General features: G+C 51.4%; 1 protein-coding gene across 1 annotated transcript; it reads right to left on the bottom strand.

The window, feature by feature from the left end:
- Positions 1-363: 363 nt before the first annotated feature.
- Positions 364-17,436, bottom strand: LOC149430864 (small integral membrane protein 1-like). The gene is made up of 3 exons (XM_089665981.1): positions 17,243-17,436; positions 6,414-6,537; positions 364-3,258 (listed from the first exon to the last, which is right to left on the bottom strand). The coding sequence occupies exons 2-3, from the start codon at positions 6,518-6,520 to the stop codon at positions 3,126-3,128; spliced, it is 240 nt and encodes a 79-aa protein (XP_089522107.1). The 5' UTR covers positions 6,521-6,537; positions 17,243-17,436; the 3' UTR covers positions 364-3,125.
- Positions 17,437-19,330: the final 1,894 nt, after the last annotated feature.

Genomic DNA, 19,330 nt, shown 5'->3' with positions numbered 1-19,330 from the left:
CCGGACACTTTCCCCCCCTTCCAGTCCGGACACTTTCACCCCCTTCCAGTCCAGACACTTTCCCCCCCCTTCCAGTCCGGACACTTTCCCCCCCTTCCAGTCCGGACACTTTCCCCCCTTCCAGTCTGGACACTTTCACCCCCTTCCAGTCCAGACACTTTCCCCCCCTTCCAGTCCGGACACTTTCCCCCCCTTCCAGTCCGGACACTTTCCCCCCCTTCCAGTCCGGACACTTTCCCCCCCTCCCCCCCCCCCAGGCCAATTTTCAGCTTTCAGCGCTGTCACACGTTGAATGACAATTGCGCGGTCATGCAACACTGCACCCGTATGAATTTTTTAGCATTTTTTTGAGACAGATAAAACTTTATTTTGGTGGCATTTATTCATCGCTGGGATTTTTATTTGTTTTGCTATATAAATGATAAAGTCCAAACATTTTGAAAAAAATTGTTTTTCTTATAATATTTTGCAAATAAATAATATTTCATCATAAATCTCGGCCAAAATTTATTCCGTTATCTTTTTAGTACAAAAAAATATAACCCAAATCAGTCTATAACCAAAAATTCTAATTTTTTTAAAAAAAAATTTTTACATTTTTATTTTTTTTTATATTATTATTTATGTTTTGGGTGTTTTTACATCCTGTCACCCTAGCAGTGTGGGGTCACCATGGTGACACTGTACTACTTCTGGGGGGTGATGAAGATTTTTTTTTTTTTTTTTTTTACACTGATTGCTTTTATACCCATAAAGGCTGTAAGAGGAATCATTTCTCCTTCTCTCTGTCTGCATTCCTGCAGCCATTGAGAAATACTGTGTGAGCTGTGATTGGTCACAGCTTGTCACATGGTACAAGTCTGTTGTGAATGGCCCTGTACCATGTGACCTCTGTGATCATTCACAGATTTCACACGTAGTAAGCAATGATGTCAGAAGTGACATCTTGCTTACACCTATTCATGTGATCACTGATTGGCCAGTCAGTGATCACATGATCAGGACCTCGCACAGAGGTCCCGTACAGCGATTGGTGTTCCGCTGTATCCAGGGGACACAGTGGGCACCAGACCGCGGTGCTGAGCTCTCCCGGGGAGCGCGCACAATCCAAAATGGCGGGCGCCGTTTATGAACAGCAACCCGCCCCTGGACTGCCACCGTCCGGCTGTTTATATACAGCGGCTGGACAGGAGGTGGTTAAAGTCCCCATCAGAACCCCGCATTTCATTAGTCCACATAAGAGCCCCCCCCCCAATATCACAGACCCATCAGAGTACTGGGGGGGGGGATTAGCAGTGACTGTGCACATCAGCCAGATACAATCTTCTATTGGCCCTCAGCCTGGAGGTTGGAGGCTCCTGGTCTACACCAGTAAATCATTTGGGAGTTTTCATGTTATCACTCACCCTAGGTGACAGTAAAGACATGAACAGACAGAGAGAAGGGGGGCGGCCCTCAGCAAGCAATCAGCTTCCAATCAGTACATATTACAGGATAAAACATTGGAAGTTACCAGAACAAGTTGTCTGTGCTGCACAGGGGCGGACTGACAACTCATGGGGCCCCCGGGCAATAGGGGATCATGGGGCCCGTGTCCTCAACCACGCTCAAAACCAGGGGCGGACTGATAACTCATGGGGCCCCCGGGCAATAGGGGATCATGGGGCCCCTGTGTCCTCAACCACACTCAAAACCAGGGGCGGACTGATAACTCATGGGGCCCCTGGGCAATAGGGGATCATGGGGCCCCTGTGTCCTCAACCACACTCAAAACCAGGGGCGGTCTGACAACTCATGGGGCCCCCGGGCAATAGGGGATCATGGGGCCCGTGTCCTCAACCACGCTCAAAACCAGGGGCGGACGGACAACTCATGGGGCCCCCGGGCAATAGGGGATCATGGGGCCCGTGTCCTCAACCACGCTCAAAACCAGGGGCGGACTGATAACTCATGGGGCCCCCGGGCAATAGGGGATCATGGGGCCCCTGTGTCCTCAACCACACTCAAAACCAGGGGCGGACTGACAACTCATGGGGCCCCCGGGCAATAGGGGATCATGGGGCCCGTGTCCTCAACCACGCTCAAAACCAGGGGCGGACTGATAACTCATGGGGCCCCCGGGCAATAGGGGATCATGGGGCCCCTGTGTCCTCAACCACACTCAAAACCAGGGGCGGACTGACAACTCATGGGGCCCTCGGGCAGTAGGGGATCATGGGGCCCCTGTGTCCTCAACCACACTCAAAACCAGGGGCGGACTGACAACTCATGGGGCCCCCGGGCAATAGGGGATCATGGGGCCCCTGTGTCCTTGCGCAAACTCAAAAAAGGCTAAGAAAAAGGTACCAGGGGCATCTCATGGGGCCCCTACTGACCCCGGGCCCTCGGGCAGTGCTCGAGTTTCCAAATGGTCAGTCCGCCCCTGCTCAAAACCACACCCAAACAAGCCTATGAAAGGTACTAGGGGCATCTCATGGGCCCCCCACTGACCCTGGGCCCTCGGGCAGTGCCTGAATGGTCAGTCTGTGCTGCACAGGGGTGGACTAACAACTCATGGGGCCCCTGGGCAATAGGAGATCATGGGGCCCCTGTGTCCTCACCCACACCCAAAGAAGCCTATGAAAGGTACTAGGGGCATCTCATTGGGCCCCCTACTGACCCTGGGCCCTCGGGCAGTGCCTGAATGGTCAGTCTGTGCTGCACAGGGGTGGACTAACAACTCATGGGGCCCCTGGGCAATAGGAGATCATGGGGCCCCTGTGTCCTCACCCACACCCAAAGAAGCCTATGAAAGGTACTAAGGCCATCTCATGGGGCCCCCTACTGACCCTGGGCCCTCTGGCAGTGCCCGAATGGTCAGTCCGCCCCTGATGCTGCATAAAGCAAGTGAAATATTATCTGACTGGGTTGCTAAAGGCAACCAGACACTTTCCTCCAGTCTTCCATTACCGAGGCGAATAGAATCCTTCATTTTCTGAGCTGCTTTTTCTCTACAATCCATTGTGAATGTCCTGAGAGATGTGTGGCGCTCTGATCCTTCATAGGTGAAGCATTTCCTCCAGTCCTGGCATAGGGGGCGCCGTTCTCATCTTCATGTAGCATGGTTCCCATTGGCCGGTTTCCTCCTACACTTTCTTGCACTTGTGTACGTAGTACCCCGTGACGTAACCGATGATGAATATAATCCAGAACAAGGCCAGTCCTCCCAGGACTTTCATAAGGACTCCGATCCTCCCGGTACACAGCACGTTGTAGACTCTGCAAGGAAAAACGAGAAAACGAGACGTCAGTGAATTGTGGAGGTGGGAAGGAAATGTGATACTCTATATTTATGTCATTCATTTTGCATGCTTTGTACATTGCAGCCACGCCCTCGGCATTATACTACAGTGCCTTGAAAAAGTCTTCACCCCCCTGATATGTCCCCCATGTTGTCATGTGACCACCAGAACCGTCAGTGTCTGTTATCGGGATTGGATGTGATGGACCGACACAAAGTGGCACATAATTGTGAAGTGGAAGGAGAATGAGAAATGGTTTCCAACATTTGTGACCAATAAATCTGTGAAAAGCTTGTATTCAGTCCCCTTTATTGTGATCCCCCTAACTAAAATCTAGTGGAACCAATTGCCTTCAGAAGTCCCCTCATTAGTACATAGAGTCCCCCTGTGTGTCATGTGATCTCAGTATAAATCCAGCTGTTCTGTGAAGCCCTCAGAGGTTTGTTAGAGAACATTAGTGAACAAACAGCATCATGAAGGCCAAGGAACACACCAGACAGGTCAGGGATAAAGTTGTGGGGAAGTGTAAAGCAGGGTTAGGTTATAAATAAATCTCCCAAGCTTTGCCCATCTCACGGAGCGCTGTGTTCAATCCATCATCCGGACATGGGAGGAGTACGGCACAACTGCCAACCTACCAAGACATGGCCGTCCACCTAAACTGACCGGCCAGGCAAGGAGAGCATTCATCAGAGAAGCAGCCAAGAGGCCCATGGGAACTGTGGAGGAGCTGCAGAGATCACAGCTCAGGGGGGGAATCTGTCCTCAGGACAACTATTAGTCATCACTCCACAAATCTGCCTTTATGGAAGAGTGACAAGAAGAAGCCATTGTTGGAGGAAAGCCATAAGAAGTCCCGTGTGCAGTTTGTGAGAAGCCATGTGGGGGACACAGCAAATATGGAAGAAGGGGCTCTGGTCAGAGGAGACCAACATGGGACTTTACGGCCTAAAAGGAAAACGCTGTGTGTGGGGGTAAACTAACACTGCCCCTCCCCCTGAACACACCATCCCCACTGTGAAACATGGTGGTGGCAGCATCATGTGGTGGGGATGCTTTTCTTCAGCAGGGACAGGGAAGCTGGTCAGAGTTGATGGGAAGATGGATGGAGCCAAATACAGGGCAATCTTAGAAGGAAACCTGTTAAGAGTCTGCAGAAGACTTGAGAGGTTCCCCTTCCAGCAGGACAACGACCCGAAACATCCAGCCAGACCTACAATGGAATGGTTCAGATCAAAGCATCTTCATGTGTTAGAATGGCCCAGTCACAGTCCAGACCCAAATCCAATGGAGAATCTGTGGTCAGACCTGAACATTGCTGTTCCCAGACGCCCTCCATCCAATCTGACAGAGCTTGAGGGATTCTGCAAAGAACGGGCAGAAATGTCCCTCTCTAGATGTGCAAAGAGACATCCCCAAAAAGACTTGCAGCTGGGATGGCAGCTAAAGGGGGTCCTACAAAGTATTGACTCCGGGGGGCCGAATACAAATCCCACCACACTTCTCACAGATTTATTGGTCACAAATGTTGGAAACCATTTCTCATTTTCCTTCCACTTCACAATTATGTGCCACTTTGTGTTGGTCCATCACATCCAATCCCGATAGATACATTGTAACATGACAACATGGGGGGGGGATACATTGTAACATGACAACATGGGGGACATTTCAGGGGGGAGGGGGATACATTGTAACATGACAACATGGGGGGACATTTCAGGGGGGAGGGGGATACATTGTAACATGACAACATGGGGGGACATTTCAGGGGGGAGGGGAATACATTGTAACATGACAACATGGGGACATTTCAGGGGGGGGGGGATACATTGTAACATGACAACATGGGGGACATTTCAGGGGGGGAGGGGATACATTGTAACATGACAACATGGGGGACATTTCAGGGGGGGAGGGGATACATTGTAACATGACAACATGGGGGACATTTCAGGGGGGGAGGGGATACATTGTAACATGACGACATAATGATAACAACGATAAGAAGCCACGCCCCCTACGTTCTGCTTCTGTACATCTGTAATATTCATCTCATATGTCATTGTTGGGAGGGATTCTGGGTGCATCTTCTGAGTCTCTTCTCTCCTGCTGCAGTTATTATGGATTTGGATCCAATGATCAATATTAGGATAGGAGTTGCCTATCTATGAAGGACAATTTGGCGGCCGGCCAGGACGGATCTACAGAGAAATCTGAGCATCAGAAACCAGGAGCTTGAGATTTAGGATTGGATGAAGTTGTCTTATGTTTAGGAGCAGCAGAGATCGGGGGGGGGGGGGGCGTCTGCATGCGTGGGCACCTCGGGGCCCCATGATAATCTTTCATTACAACATACTCGCCAGCTGTCCTGGTTTTGCTGGAACAGTCACGCTTTTTACTAAGCTGTCCCGACGTGGCCCAGGGAACTACCCAGAACCTGTTCTGTGCCCTCCTGATCCCAATATTGTGCCCCCCCCGACCCTCCCTGTACTATGACCTCTTGATCCCAATATTGTGCCCCCCCGACCCCCCCTGTACTATGACCTCCTGATCCCAATATTGTGCCCCCCCGACCCCCCCTGTACTATGACCTCCTTATCCCAGTATTGTGCCCCCCTGACTCCCCCTGTACTGTGCCCTCCTGATCCCAGTATTGTGCCCTCCTGATCCTGACACCTGTGCAAGACTGAAGGGGAGGAGCCAGTACACCTGTGCAAAACTGAAGGGGAGGAGCCAGTACACCTGTATAAGATTGAATGGGAGGAGCCAGTACACCTGTGCAAGACTGGAGGGGAGGAGCCGGTACACCTGTGCAAGACTGGAGGGGAGGAGCCGGTACACCTGTGCAAGACTGAAGGGGAGGTTCCAGTACACCCAGTACACCTGTATAAGACTGAATGGGAGGAGCCAGTACACCTGTATAAGACTGAATGGGAGGAGCCAGTACACCTGTATAAGACTGGAGGGGAGGAGCCAGTACACCTGTGGCTTGGATGGTTCCGGGGTCACTGACGTAGATCATGAATCCGGTATCACTAGGCACAGGATTGTTCCAGGTCAAGGGTCTAGACACAGCCAAGCAGAGAGCATTTTCAGATGCGGCTCAGCAATGGGGGAGCCAGTCATTACCTCCTCCAGGCCGGGGTCTCGGTGGTCGATGTGCTGACACTGACTTCATCCTGATTGTGTTCCGTCCAACGGCTGTAATGAACTGCGGGGGGTTCCTGAGACTCCATCTCCACACCGAGCCAAGCTGGCCATAGAAGATACAACACGGATCAGTACAGAGAGACAACAATGTAACACGGATCAGTACAGAGAGACAACAATGTAACACGGATCAGTACAGAGAGATGACAATGGAACACGGATCAGTACAGAGAGACAACAATGTAACACGGATCAGTACAGAGAGACAACAATGGAACACGGATCAGTACAGAGAGATGACAATGTAACACGGATCAGTACAGAGAGACAACAATGTAACACGGATCAGTACAGAGAGACAACAATGTAACACGGATCAGTACAGAGAGACAACAATGGAACACGGATCAGTACAGAGAGACAACAATGGAACACGGATCAGTACAGAGAGACAACAATGGAACACGGATCAGTACAGAGAGACAACAATGTAACACGGATCAGTACAGAGAGACAACAATGGAACACGGATCAGTACAGAGAGACAACAATGGAACACGGATCAGTACAGAGAGACAACAATGGAACACGGATCAGTAAAGAGAGACAACAATGTAACACGGATCAGTACAGAGAGACGACAATGGAACACGGAGCAGCATCACACTTACTACACTGCGGAGTAATGTGTGTGTACAACCGAAGCATGATTACCGCCATGGGCCAGCTTCTCCTTCAATTCCCGGTATGGATATGTGCTACATAGTTACACTGATCCAATAAAACTATATACAGTATATACTATACTAGAGAGATCCCCGTGGAAGCTGGAAACCACTACACCCCTACTACACCCCTACTACACCCCTACTACACCCCTACTACACTGCTACTACACTGCTACTACACCCCTACTACACCCCTGCTACACCGCTACTATACCACTACTACACCCCTACTACACCCCTACTACACCCCTACTACACCCCTACTACACCCCTGCTACACCGCTACTATACCACTACTACACCCCTACTACACCCCTACTACACCCCTACTACACCCCTACTACACTGCTACTACACCCCTACTACACCCCTACTACACCCCTACTACACTGCTACTATTATTATTATTATTATTATACAGTATTTATAAAGCGCCAATAGTTCGCTCAGCGCTGTACATTACAAAGGGGGACAGAACATGTGACAGAACAATACAATACAATGTGATACATGAGGGGATCGAGGGCCCTGCTCCTTGGAGCTTACAATCTAGGAGGGAGGGGATGGTGGCACAGGAGGAGATAGCTGTGGGGGATGGAGTGGTAGGAAGAGTGGAGGAGGTCGGCAAGTTAGCAGGGGGCGGGGTAGGCTTCCCTGAAGAGATGGGTTTTCAGGGTGCGCCTAAAGGAGAGGAGAGTAGGTGATAATCTGATGGGTTGGGGCAGGGAGTTCCAGAGGATGGGTGACACCCTGGAGAAGTCCTGGAGGCGGGCATGGGAGGAGGAGACCAGGGAACTAGAGAGAAGGAGGTCTTGTGAGGAGCGGAGTGTGCGTGTTGGGTGGTACTTGGATATTAGGTCAGTGATGTAGTTCGGGGCAGTATGGTGGACGGCTTTGTACGTCAGCGTTAGGATTTTGAATTTGATCTGTTGCGCAATCGGAAGCCAGTGGAGGGATTGGCAGAGGGGGGTGGAGGACACTGAGTGGAGGCCAGTGGAGGGATTGGCAGAGGGGGGTGGTGGAGATGGAGCGGTTGGAAAGGTGAATGAGTCTGGCAGCCGTATTCAGGATGGACTGAAGCGGGGATAGCCTGTGGCGAGGCAGGCCAGTGAGGAGGGAGTTGCAGTAGTCGAGTCGTGATATGATGAGGGAGTGGATGAGCTGTTTAGTGGTTTCTGGAGTTAGGAACGTGCGGATTTTGGCGATGTTGCGGAGGTGGAGTCTGCATGTTGCAGAGGCGGAGTCTGCATGTTGCGGAGGTGGAGTCTGCACGAGTTTGTTAAAGATTGGACTTGGGGCTGGAAGGATAGGTTGGAGTCCAAAATGACACCAAGTACTCTGGCCTGCGGGGCGGGTTTGATGGTGGCGTTGTTGGACATGATGGAGAAGTCAATGGGGGGTGGTGTCCGGGCTGGGGGGGGGAAGACAAGAAACTCGGTTTTGGAGAGGTTCAATTTAAGGAAGTGGAGTGACATCCAGTCTGATATGTCGCTCAACAGGTGTGTGATTCGGGCGGAGACCGAGGGGGTGAGGTGGGGGGTTGAGAGATAGATTTGTGTGTCGTCGGCATAGAGGTGATAGTTGAAGCCGTGAGAGTGTATGAGTTGGCCAAGGGAGGAGGTGTAGATGGAGAAGAGAAGGGGCCCGAGGACAGAGCCTTGACCCCAACAGAGAGGGGGAGTGAGAGGGAGGTGGTGGCATTATAGGTAACGCTGAAAGAGCGTTGTGACAGGTAGGATGAGAGCCAGGAGAGAGCAGAATCTCTGAGGCCCAGGGAGTGTAGTTTTTTGAGGAGGAGGGGGTGGTCGACTGTGTCGAAGGCCGCAGAGAGGTCAAGGAGTAGGAGCACTGAATAGTGGCCATTAGCTTTGGCGGTTAGCAGGTCGTTGGAGAGTTTGAGTAAGGCAGTTTCGGTGGAGTGTAGGGGACGGAAGCCAGACTGTAGGGGATCGAGGAGGTTGTTGTCGTTGAGGTGAGAGCATAGGCGGGCGTAGACTAGGCGCTCGAGGAGTTTAGATGTAAATGGGAGCAGGGAGATGGGTCTGAGGTTGTTCGGGTCATTGGGGTCCAGGGAGGGCTTTTTAAGTATGGGGGTGATGTGTGCATGTTTCAGAGGGGAAGGGAAAGTGCCGGAGGAGAGGGAGAGATTGAAGATGTGGGTGAGGGAGCGTAGGATGGAGGGGGAGGGAGGTTGTAGGAGTTGTGAGGGGATAGGGTCAAGGGGGCAGGTGGTGAGGCGGGCATCAGAGAGGATTTTGGAGACTTCTTCGATGGTAGTAAGGTCAAAGGTGCGGAGTGTTGGGGGAGCTTCAGTATGAGGAATGTAGGGTGGGGTGGGAGAGGAGGTCAGAGCAGTGGTGGGGCCGTGGGAGAGGGGTGTAGAGGGGGTAGCTGAGTGAGGGGGAAGGGGGTTGGAGGGAGTTTGAGCAGCGACGAAGTCCCTGTGGGTTATGTCGAGGGGGAGGGGGGATGAGGGGGTAGCTGTGTGAGAGGGGACGGGTTGAGAAGGCGTGTGAGTTGCGGCAATGTCCTTGCGAATTGTGTCAATCTTGTTTTTGAAGTGATTGGCAATCTCAAGGGCAGTGAGTGAGGTGCTGGGTGGAGGTGGGGGTGGCGAGAGTACACTACACTGCTACTACACTGCTACTACACCCCTACTACACCCCTACTATACCACTACTACACCCCTACTATACCACTACTACACTGCTACTACACTGCTACTACACCCCTACTATACCGCTACTACACCGCTACTACATCCCTACTATACCACTACTACACCGCTACTACACCCCTACTACACTGCTACTACACCCCTACTACACCCCTACTATACCACTACTACACCCCTACTACACCGCTACTACACCCCTACTACACCCCTACTACACTGCTACTACACCCCTACTACACCCCTACTACACCGCTACTACACCCCTACTACACCCCTACTATACCGCTGAGGGGGAACTGTGCAAGACTGAGGGGGAGGAGCCGGTACACCTGTGCAAGACTGAGGGGGAGGAGCCGGTACACCTGTGCAAGACTGAGGGGGAGGAGCCGGTACACCTGTGCAAGACTGAGGGGGAGGAGCCGGTACACCTGTGCAAGACTGAAGGGGAGGAACCAAGACACCTGTGCAAGACTGAGGGGGAGGAGCTTGTACAGCTGTACAAGACTGAAGGGGGGGGCTGGGGGGTAGATTTAATGATGTTATAATCAATACATTGATTTGTGAATCAGCATGGAAGCCAGGCATGCGGTATCTTCAGAAGCAGGGGCGGACTGACAACTCATGGGGCCCCCGGGCAATAGGGGATCATAGGGCCCCTGTGTCCTTGCCCACACTCAAGGCACACCCAAAAAACCCTATAAAAGGTACCAGGGGCATTTTATGGGGCCCCCTACTGACCCCGGGCCCTCAGGCAGTGCCGAGTGCTGGAATGGTCACTCCGCCCTGTTCAGAAGCGTGTAAGAAATGGCATCTCATGTATTTTCCTCCACGTGTATTATTGTAGTAAAATTTCCGGAAGTTAGGACCCCTGTAATTGCGGACAATGGGGGGCGACTTGCCATGCAAATCCCACACCAAGTCGCACCCCATGTGACCGAGGATAATAAAATGATAGAAGATATAACAGTGTGCTGATCCCATAGATCTGATCTCGTCTTCTGTGAATCGGGTTTTATTTGGCGCATCAAAACGAATCACAATAGAAGAAGACTTTCCCCTCCCACAGCGCTGAACTCGGCTGTCTTCCAGCACTGCAGCCCCCAGCAACATTCATCTTCCAGAAGTGTCAAATCCTTGTGACCCCCCCTAATCCAACCTGTTGTCCAAGATGGTAGACCTACACAAGGCTGGACTGGGCTACCAAACTATGGCCAAGCAGCTTGGTGAGAAGGTGACAACAGTTGGTGCAATCATTCACAAATGGAAGAAACACAAAACAAGTGTCAGTCTCCCTAGGTCTGGTGCACCATGCAAGATCTCACCTCGTGGAGTGTCAATGATCATGAGAACAGTGAGGAATCATCCCAGAACTATACGTGAGGATCTTGTCAATGATCTCCAGGCAGCTGGGACCACAGTCACCAAGAAAACAATTGGTAACACACTACGTCGACAAGGACTGAAATCCTGCAGTGCCCACAAGGTCCCTCTGCTCAAGAAAGCCCATGTCCAGGCCCATCTGAAGTCTGCCACTGAACATCTGAATGATGCAGAGGAGGACTGGTGGGAAGTGTTGTGGTCAGAGGAGACCAAAATCCAGCTCTTTGGCATCAACTCGCCGTGTTTGGAGGAGGAGGAATGCTGCCTATGACCCCAAGAACACCATCCCAACTGTGAAACATGGTGGTGGAAACATTCTGCTTTGGGGGTGTTTTTCTGCTAAGGGGACAGGACAACTGCACCACATCAAAGGGACGATGGACGGGGCAATGTACCCTCAAATCTTGGGTGAGAACCTTCTTCCCTCAGCCAGGGCATTGAAAATGGGTGGTGGATGGGTGTTCCAGCATGACAATGACCCAAAACACACGGCCAAGGCAACAAAGGAGCGGCTCAAGAAGAAGCACATTAAGGTCCTGGAGTGGCCTAGCCAGTCTCCACACCTTCATCCGATGGAAAATCTGTGGAGGAGCTAAAAGTTCGAGTTGCCAAACGTCACCCACCAAACCTTAATGACTTGGAGAGGATCTGCCAAGAGGAGTGGGCCAAAATCCCTCCTGAGATGTGTGCGAACCTGGGGGCCAACTCCAGGAAATGTCTGACCTCTGTGATGGCCAACAAGGGATTGGCCACCAAGTACTAAGTCATGTTTTGTGAAGGGGATCAAATCCTTCTTTCCCTCATGAACATGCAGATCCGTCATCATTTGTTAGACGCATTTCTGCTGAATTTGTTGTTGTATTCTGTCTCTCAGTGTTACACCGAACATTCCATTGTTAGACCGATCATTTCTGTGTGAGGGGCGAACATTCCATTGTTAGACCGATCATTTCTGTGTGAGGGGCGAACATTCCATTGTTAGACCGATCATTTCTGTGTGAGGGGCGAACATTCCATTGTTAGACCGATCATTTCTGTGTGAGGGGCGAACATTCAGCATCAGCCGGGGGGCAAATACACATTTCCTGCACTGTGAACTCCAGTAGTTCTTCTATTGGATTGGACTACACTACACAGGTTAGCCTTCCCTCCCCACCTTCATCAATAAGCTCCCCCCCCCACCTCCATCAATTAGCCTTCCCTCCCCACCTCCATCCATGAGCCTTCCCTCCCCACCTCCATCAATGAGCCTTCCCTCCTCACCTCCATCAATGAATCTTCCCTCCTCACCTCCATCAATGAGCTCCCCCTCCCCACCTCCATCAATGAGCCCCCTCCACCTCCATCAATGAGCCTTCCCTCTCCACCTCCATCAATAAGCTCCCCCTCCCCACCTCCACAAATGAGCCTTCCCTCCCCACCTCCATCAATGAGCCTTCCCTCCCCCATCAATGAGCCCCCCAGCTCCATCAATGAGCCTTCCCTCCTCACCTCCATCAATGAGCCTTCCCTCTCCACCTCCATCAATAAGCTCCCCCTCCCCACCTCCACAAATGAGCCTTCCCTCCCCACCTCCATCAATGAGCCTTCCCTCCCCCACCCCCATCAATGAGCCCCCCAGCTCCATCAATGAGTCTTCCCTCCTCCACCTCCATCAATGAGCCTCCCCCCCACCTCCATCAATAAGTGTTCCCTCCTCAACTCCATCAATGACCCCCCCCCCCACCTCCACCAATGAGCCCTCCCTCCCCACCTTCATCAGTGAGACACCCCTCCACCTCCATCAATGAGCCTTTCTTGCCCACCTCCATGAATGAACATTCCCTCCCCACCTCCATTAATGAACCTTGGCTGCCCATAATCCTGTCACCGGTTGGCTGGTTCTTCTTCCTTGTCACACTTTTGTTCATTTTTTCTGCTTTTATCACATCAACTTCAGGGACAACATGTTCACTTGCTGCCAAATCCCACCCACTCTCAGATGCCATTGTAATGATGTAATCGATGTTATTCACTTTGCGTGTCATTGGTCAGCATGTTATGTCTGATCGGTGTATATATATATATACTGTGTGTACAGCTGTGGGAGGTGTTGGCACCATATAATACCTGGAATCATAGTTAATCCTCTTGTATTCAGGTTGGTTATGGAGCAGCTCTGCCCCTCCCATGACTAGTAGAACCGGTCACCAGTATGAATACGTAATGTGCCGCCATTTAAAGACCAACTCCAGGTAAACGTTTCTCATCATCTACCGACATGGGGAGCAATAAAACCTGGATGAGGGTTCCAAGCTGTAGGGATCGATCCAGATATGAATCTTTATTTCTCACAATAAAAGGCTGTGTTGGGGGTGCGGAGAGGCAGGTGGTGGGTAACTCCTGAAATTCTGTTTTAGAAACAGGTGCCTCAAGGTGCCGACAACATATTAACCCGAAGTTTCCTCAGGATTCACCTCCACCGAGGCCCTCAGTATGCAAGTATTGACTTTGTGCTCCAAAGTCACTGCACTGCCACGCCCCCTGCAATGTGTGTGCCTGACCTTGGTCACTGAGGCCCACAAACAGAATCAAGGAAGGCCAATGGAGGCATACCAGAGACTTGAGCCCAAAACCATCGTAGCCATGGAGCTGAGTAACGGAAGCATACCAGAGGCTTGAACCCAAAAGCCACCGTAGCCATGGAGCTGAGTAATGGAAGCATGCCAGAGACTTGAACCCAAAAGCCACCGTAGCCATGGAGCTGAGTAATGGAAGCATACCAGAGGCTTGAAGCCAAAAGTCACCATAGCCATGGAGCTGAGTAATGGAAGCATACCAGAGGCTTGAACCCAAAAGCCACCGTAGCCATGGAGCTGAGTAATGGAAGCATGCCAGAGACTTGAACCCAAAAGCCATCGTAGCCATGGACCTGAGTAATGGAAGCATACCAGAGACTTGAGCCCAAAAGCCACCATAGCCATGGACCTGAGTAACGGAAGCATACCAGAGACTTGAGCCCAAAAGCCACCATAGCCATGGAGCTGATCAACGGAAGCATACCAGAGACTTGAGCCCAAAAGTCACCGTAGCCATGGAGCTGATCAACGGAAGCATACCAGAGACTTGAGCCCAAAAGCCACCGTAGCCATGGACCTGAGTAACGGAAGCATACCAGAGACTTGAGCCCAAAAGCCACCATAGCCATGGAGCTGAGTAACGGAAGCATACCAGAGACTTGAACCCAAAAGTCACCGTAGCCATGGAGCTGATCAACGGAAGCATACCAGAGACTTGAGCCCAAAAGTCACCGTAGCCATGGACCTGAGTAACGGAAGCACACCAGAGACTTGAGCCCAAAAGTCACCGTAGCCATGGACCTGAGTAATGGAAGCACACCAGAGACTTGAGCCCAAAAGTCACCGTAGCCATGGACCTGAGTAATGGAAGCATACCAGAGACTTGAGCCCAAAAGCCACCATAGCCATGGAGCTGATCAACAGAAGCACACCAGAGACTTGAGCCCAAAAGCCACCATAGCCATGGACCTGAGTAACGGAAGCACACCAGAGACTTGAGCCCAAAAGTCACCGTAGCCATGGAGCTGAGTAACGGAAGCATACCAGAGACTTGAGCCCAAAAGCCATCGTAGCCATGGAGCTGAGTTCAGACACTGCAGGAACCCTCATAGGACTCTATAGAGAAGTCAATTTCCTGACACCTCTTTACTTTCTGCAATCCACGTTGGGGCAATCACTGATCATAAACACCTCACACAGAGACATCAGAGATGCCCCCCCCCCCCCTCGATCAGATCTGACCCTACTACACATTTCCCAGGGGGCTTTGCTAGAAGTCTTGCTTTATGCACATTGTGCTCCAATACCGGCCAGCTTCCCTAGCTCCCATAATTCTCTTTGCGGGTTACCCAGAACCACCCTAAGTTCAAACCTCTCCTTCTCTTTGACAGTAATGCCTTAGGTCCAAAACCACTTCTCTGTGAAATTATCCAGCACCATGCTAGGTCCAAACTTCCCTTTCTTTTTGACAGTATCCAGTACCACCCTAGGTCCAAGGTCCCAGTTCTTTGAAAGTACCCAGTACCACCCTAGGTCCAAATTTCCCTCTTTCTTTGACAGTACCCAGTACGATGATAAGTCCACAACCCCTTCCCTTTGAAAATATCCAGTACCACCCTAGGTCCAAACTCCGCCTTCTCTTTGACAGTACCCAGTAGTACCATAGGTCAAAACTCCCCCTTCCATTTGATAGTACTCAGCAGCAACCTAGGTCCAGACTCCCCCTGCTCTTTGGAAGTATCCAGTACCACCCTGGGTCCAAACTCCCCCTTCTCTTTGAACGTATCCAGTATCACCCTGGGTCCAAACTCCCCCTTCTATTTAAAAGTATTCAGTACCACCCTGGGTCTCTTTGATAGTACCCAGTACCACGATAGGTCCAACCAACCCCCCCACCTTCTCTTTGAAAGTACCCAGTACTATCCTAGGTCCAAACTTTCCCTTCACTATGAAAGTGCCCAGTACCACAATAGGTACAACCCCCCCCCCCCCTTTGACGGTAGTCTGTATTTAGTTACAATACACACTTCCCCTTCTAGGGCCCCAGTCCCCCTTCAAGAGCCACAGTCCCCCTTCAAGGATCACAGTCCCCCTTCAAGGGCCACACTTCCACTTCTAGGACCACACTCCCCCTTCAAGGGTCACACTTCCACTTCTAGGGCCACACTCCCCCTTCAAGGGTCACACTTCCACTTCTAGGGCCACACTCCCCCTTCAAGGGTCACACTCCTTCAAGGGTCATACTTCCACTTCTAAGGCCACACTTCCACTTCTAGGGCCACACTGCCCCTTCTAGGGCCACAGTCCCCCTTCAAGGACCACACTTCCACTTCTAGGGTTACACTTCCCTTTCAAGGGTCACACTTCCACTTCTAGGGCCACACTTCCCCTTCTAGGGCCACACTCCCCCTTCAAGGGTCACACTTCCACTTCTAGGGCCACACTTCCCCTTCTAGGGCCACAGTCCCCCTTCAAGGACCACATTTCCACTTCTAGGATCACACTTCCACTTTTAGGATCACACTTCCACTTCTAGGGCCACACTTCCCCTTCTAGGGCCACACTCCCCCTTCTAGGGCCACACTTCCCCTTCTAGGGCCACACTCCCCCTTATAGGGCCACACTCCCCCTTCTAGGGTCACACTACCCCTTCTAGGGCCACACTCCCCCTTCTAGGGCCACACTTCCCCTTCTAGGGCCACACTCCCCCTTCTAGGGCCACACTCCCCCTTCTAGGGTCACACTCCCTCTTCTAGGGTCACACTCCCTCTTCTAGGGTCACACTCCCCCTTCTAGGGCCACACTTCCCCTTCTAGGGTCACACTCCCCCTTCTAGGGCCACACTTCCCCTTATAGGGCCACACTCCCCCTTCTAGGGTCACACTACCCCTTCTAGGGCCACACTCCCCCTTCTAGGGCCACACTTCCCCTTCTAGGGCCACACTCCCCCTTCTAGGGCCACACTCCCCCTTCTAGGGTCACACTACCCCTTCTAGGGTCACACTCCCTCTTCTAGGGTCACACTCCCCCTTCTAGGGCCACACTCCCCCTTCTAGGGCCACACTTCCCCTTCTAGGGTCACACTCCCCCTTCTCTTTCAGTATTCATGTTGGGGCTTCGACTCTCAGCTTCTCATGAACCCCTCATGTTCACTAAAGCGTGACTCTGCTGTACGACATTCCTCTCCTCTCCTCTCCTTTCCTCTCCTCTCCTCTCCTCTCCTCTCCTTTCCTCTCCTCTCCTCTCCTCTCCTTTCCTCTCCTCTCCTCTCCTCTCCCCTCCTTTCCTCTCCTCTCCTCTCCTTTCCTCTCCTCTCCTCTCCTCTCCTCTCCTCTCCCCTCCTTTCCTCTCCTCTCCTCTCCTTTCCTCTCCTCTCCTCTCCTCTCCTCTCCTCTCCTTTCCTTTCCTTTCCAAACTCCATAAACAGAAGCATTTCTGTGGAATCCACAAGACGCCGTGGCTTACCTCAATGTGGCTTCGAGGACACGTCCACTTCTCTGGAAGCTGCACAACTTTACTCTGTGCCTCAGACAGAAAACAAAGTTGGGTGATGAGCCGAGGCTGGATCTACAGCTCAGCTGACCCAGTGTAGTTCCTTTCTGGAAGGGATCCAAAGCCTTCCTTTAACAGAAGGGAGAAGAATGAGACTTTGCTGGATGAGCCAATAGCCATGGGGAGTGGAGGCCGGGTTGGGGGGGAGTGGAGGCCAGGTTGGGGGGGAGGGAGGGCAGCCTGACACTCACAAGGGGTGGGATGGAGGAGGCTTAGAAGAGGGACTGGGTCTGATAACAGAAGACAAGAACTGTTACATTGTAACCAGCAACTCCTCCCTTGTGACAAATTATGTCTCTGCAGATACCTGATAGGCACTCATGCCTTGGAGCACCGGACCTGCACTGCACACAGTCTGCATGGAGTTTGAATAAAGTCACTGGGGGTGATTTACTAAAACTGGAGCAAACAGAATCTGGTGCAGCTGTGCCTGGAAACCAATCGTAGGAGCCAATCGTGGGAGCCAATCATGGGAGCCAATCATGGGAGCCAATCGTGGGAGCCAATCGTGGGAGCCAATCATGGGAGCCAATCGTGGGAGCCAATCGTGGGAGCCAATCGTGGGAGCCAATCGTGGGAGCCAATCGTGGGAGCCAATCAGGGGAGCCAATCAGCTTCTAATGTCAAGTGATACTAATGGATTAAAGGCAGTTTTTTTTCTTAAATGACAACCATGTCACACTTCCCGGCTCTGTAATGGTTTTGCACAGAGCAGCCCCGATCCTCCTCTTCTCAGGTTCGCGGACAATGCCCTTGGCCCCTCCCTCCTGCTGAGTGCCCCCAGAGCAAGCACATTTCTATGGGGGCACCTTAGCATGCTCACTCCCGAGCCGCTGCTCCATGTGTCCATTGTGCCCTGTCTCCACTCTCCTCTCATTGGCTCACTGGCTGTGACTGACAGTAGCGGGAGCCAATGGCTGTCTCAGCCAATGATGAGAGCAAAACCTAAAAGAGCTGGATTGTGATGGGCTCAGGTCAGTATTAGGGGGGCTAGGGGGGCTGCCGCACACAGAAGATTTTTATACCTTCATGCATAGAATGCAAAAAACCTTGAGCCTTTGCAGCCAATTTGTTTGTTCAATGAAGCCTTGACCAGAAAACCTGGAAGCTGATTGGTTACTTTGCACCTTTTCACCAGATTCTGTGCGCAGCAATTTATGTAAATGACCCCCAATTGTCTGATGTCCATCAGTAGGGATGAGTGGAGCGACTTCAGAGGGATACTGCTAAAGCAGAAACTCTCCATTTCTCTCATTGTGCTACTAAGGTGGAAAAAAAAGAAAAAAGAGTTCCGTGTTTTACACATTATATTGTTACTGGATGTATTTATTGGGGGGATTTATTAAAGGCAGATAGACTGGGCACTTTGCAAGTACAGTCACTTCAGAGCTTAGTAAATGAGGTAAAGCTCCACTTTATAAAGGATACAGAATCACAGGCAAGAAAAAATATATATTTTTGCTCACACAGGATTGGATGATGGAAGTCATTAGCGCTTCCCCTCATTTACTAAGCTTTGGAGCAACTGCACTTGCAAAGTGCTCAGCCTATTTGCCTTTAGTAACTCCACCCCACAGAGTTGAGGGTAATTTACTTTATTCTTTTAGGTGTTCTATTATTATACATCTGATTGTAATATTTGTACACTCACCGGCCACTTTATAGGTCCACCTGTTCAATGGCTCAGTAACACAAACTGCTAATCAGCCAATCACACGGCAGCAACTCAATGCATTTAGGCATCTAGACGTGGTGAAGACAACTTGCTGAAATTCAAACCAATGTAAGGGACATTCTTCCCACTGACCCCCAATGTAAGGGACATTCTTCCCACTGACCCCCAATGTAAGGGACATTCTTCCCACTGACCACCAATGTAAGGGACATTCTTCCCACTGACCCCCAATGTAAGGGACATTCTTCCCACTGACCCCCAATGTAAGGGACATTCTTCCCACTGACCACCAATGTAAGGGACATTCTTCCCACTGACCCCCAATG

This window comes from Staurois parvus, unplaced genomic scaffold (genome assembly GCF_062004578.1).
Source record: "Staurois parvus isolate SC_StPar_1 unplaced genomic scaffold, SC_StPar_1.0 ptg002450l, whole genome shotgun sequence".
NCBI lineage: Eukaryota > Metazoa > Chordata > Amphibia > Anura > Ranidae > Staurois > Staurois parvus.
The sequence above is the reverse complement of the archived record's forward strand: the minus strand, read 5'-3'. Positions and strand labels throughout refer to the sequence as shown.

Excerpts from the sequence above, each read along its gene's own strand:
- LOC149430864 (XM_089665981.1), bottom strand. The coding sequence starts at position 6,520 with ATGGAGTCTCAGGAACCCCCCGCAGTTCATTACAGCCGTTGGACGGAA. Across the intron at positions 3,259-6,413 it reads GAGACCCCGGCCTGGAGGAG|AGTCTACAACGTGCTGTGTA; the intron begins GTAATGACTGGC and ends TTTTCCTTGCAG.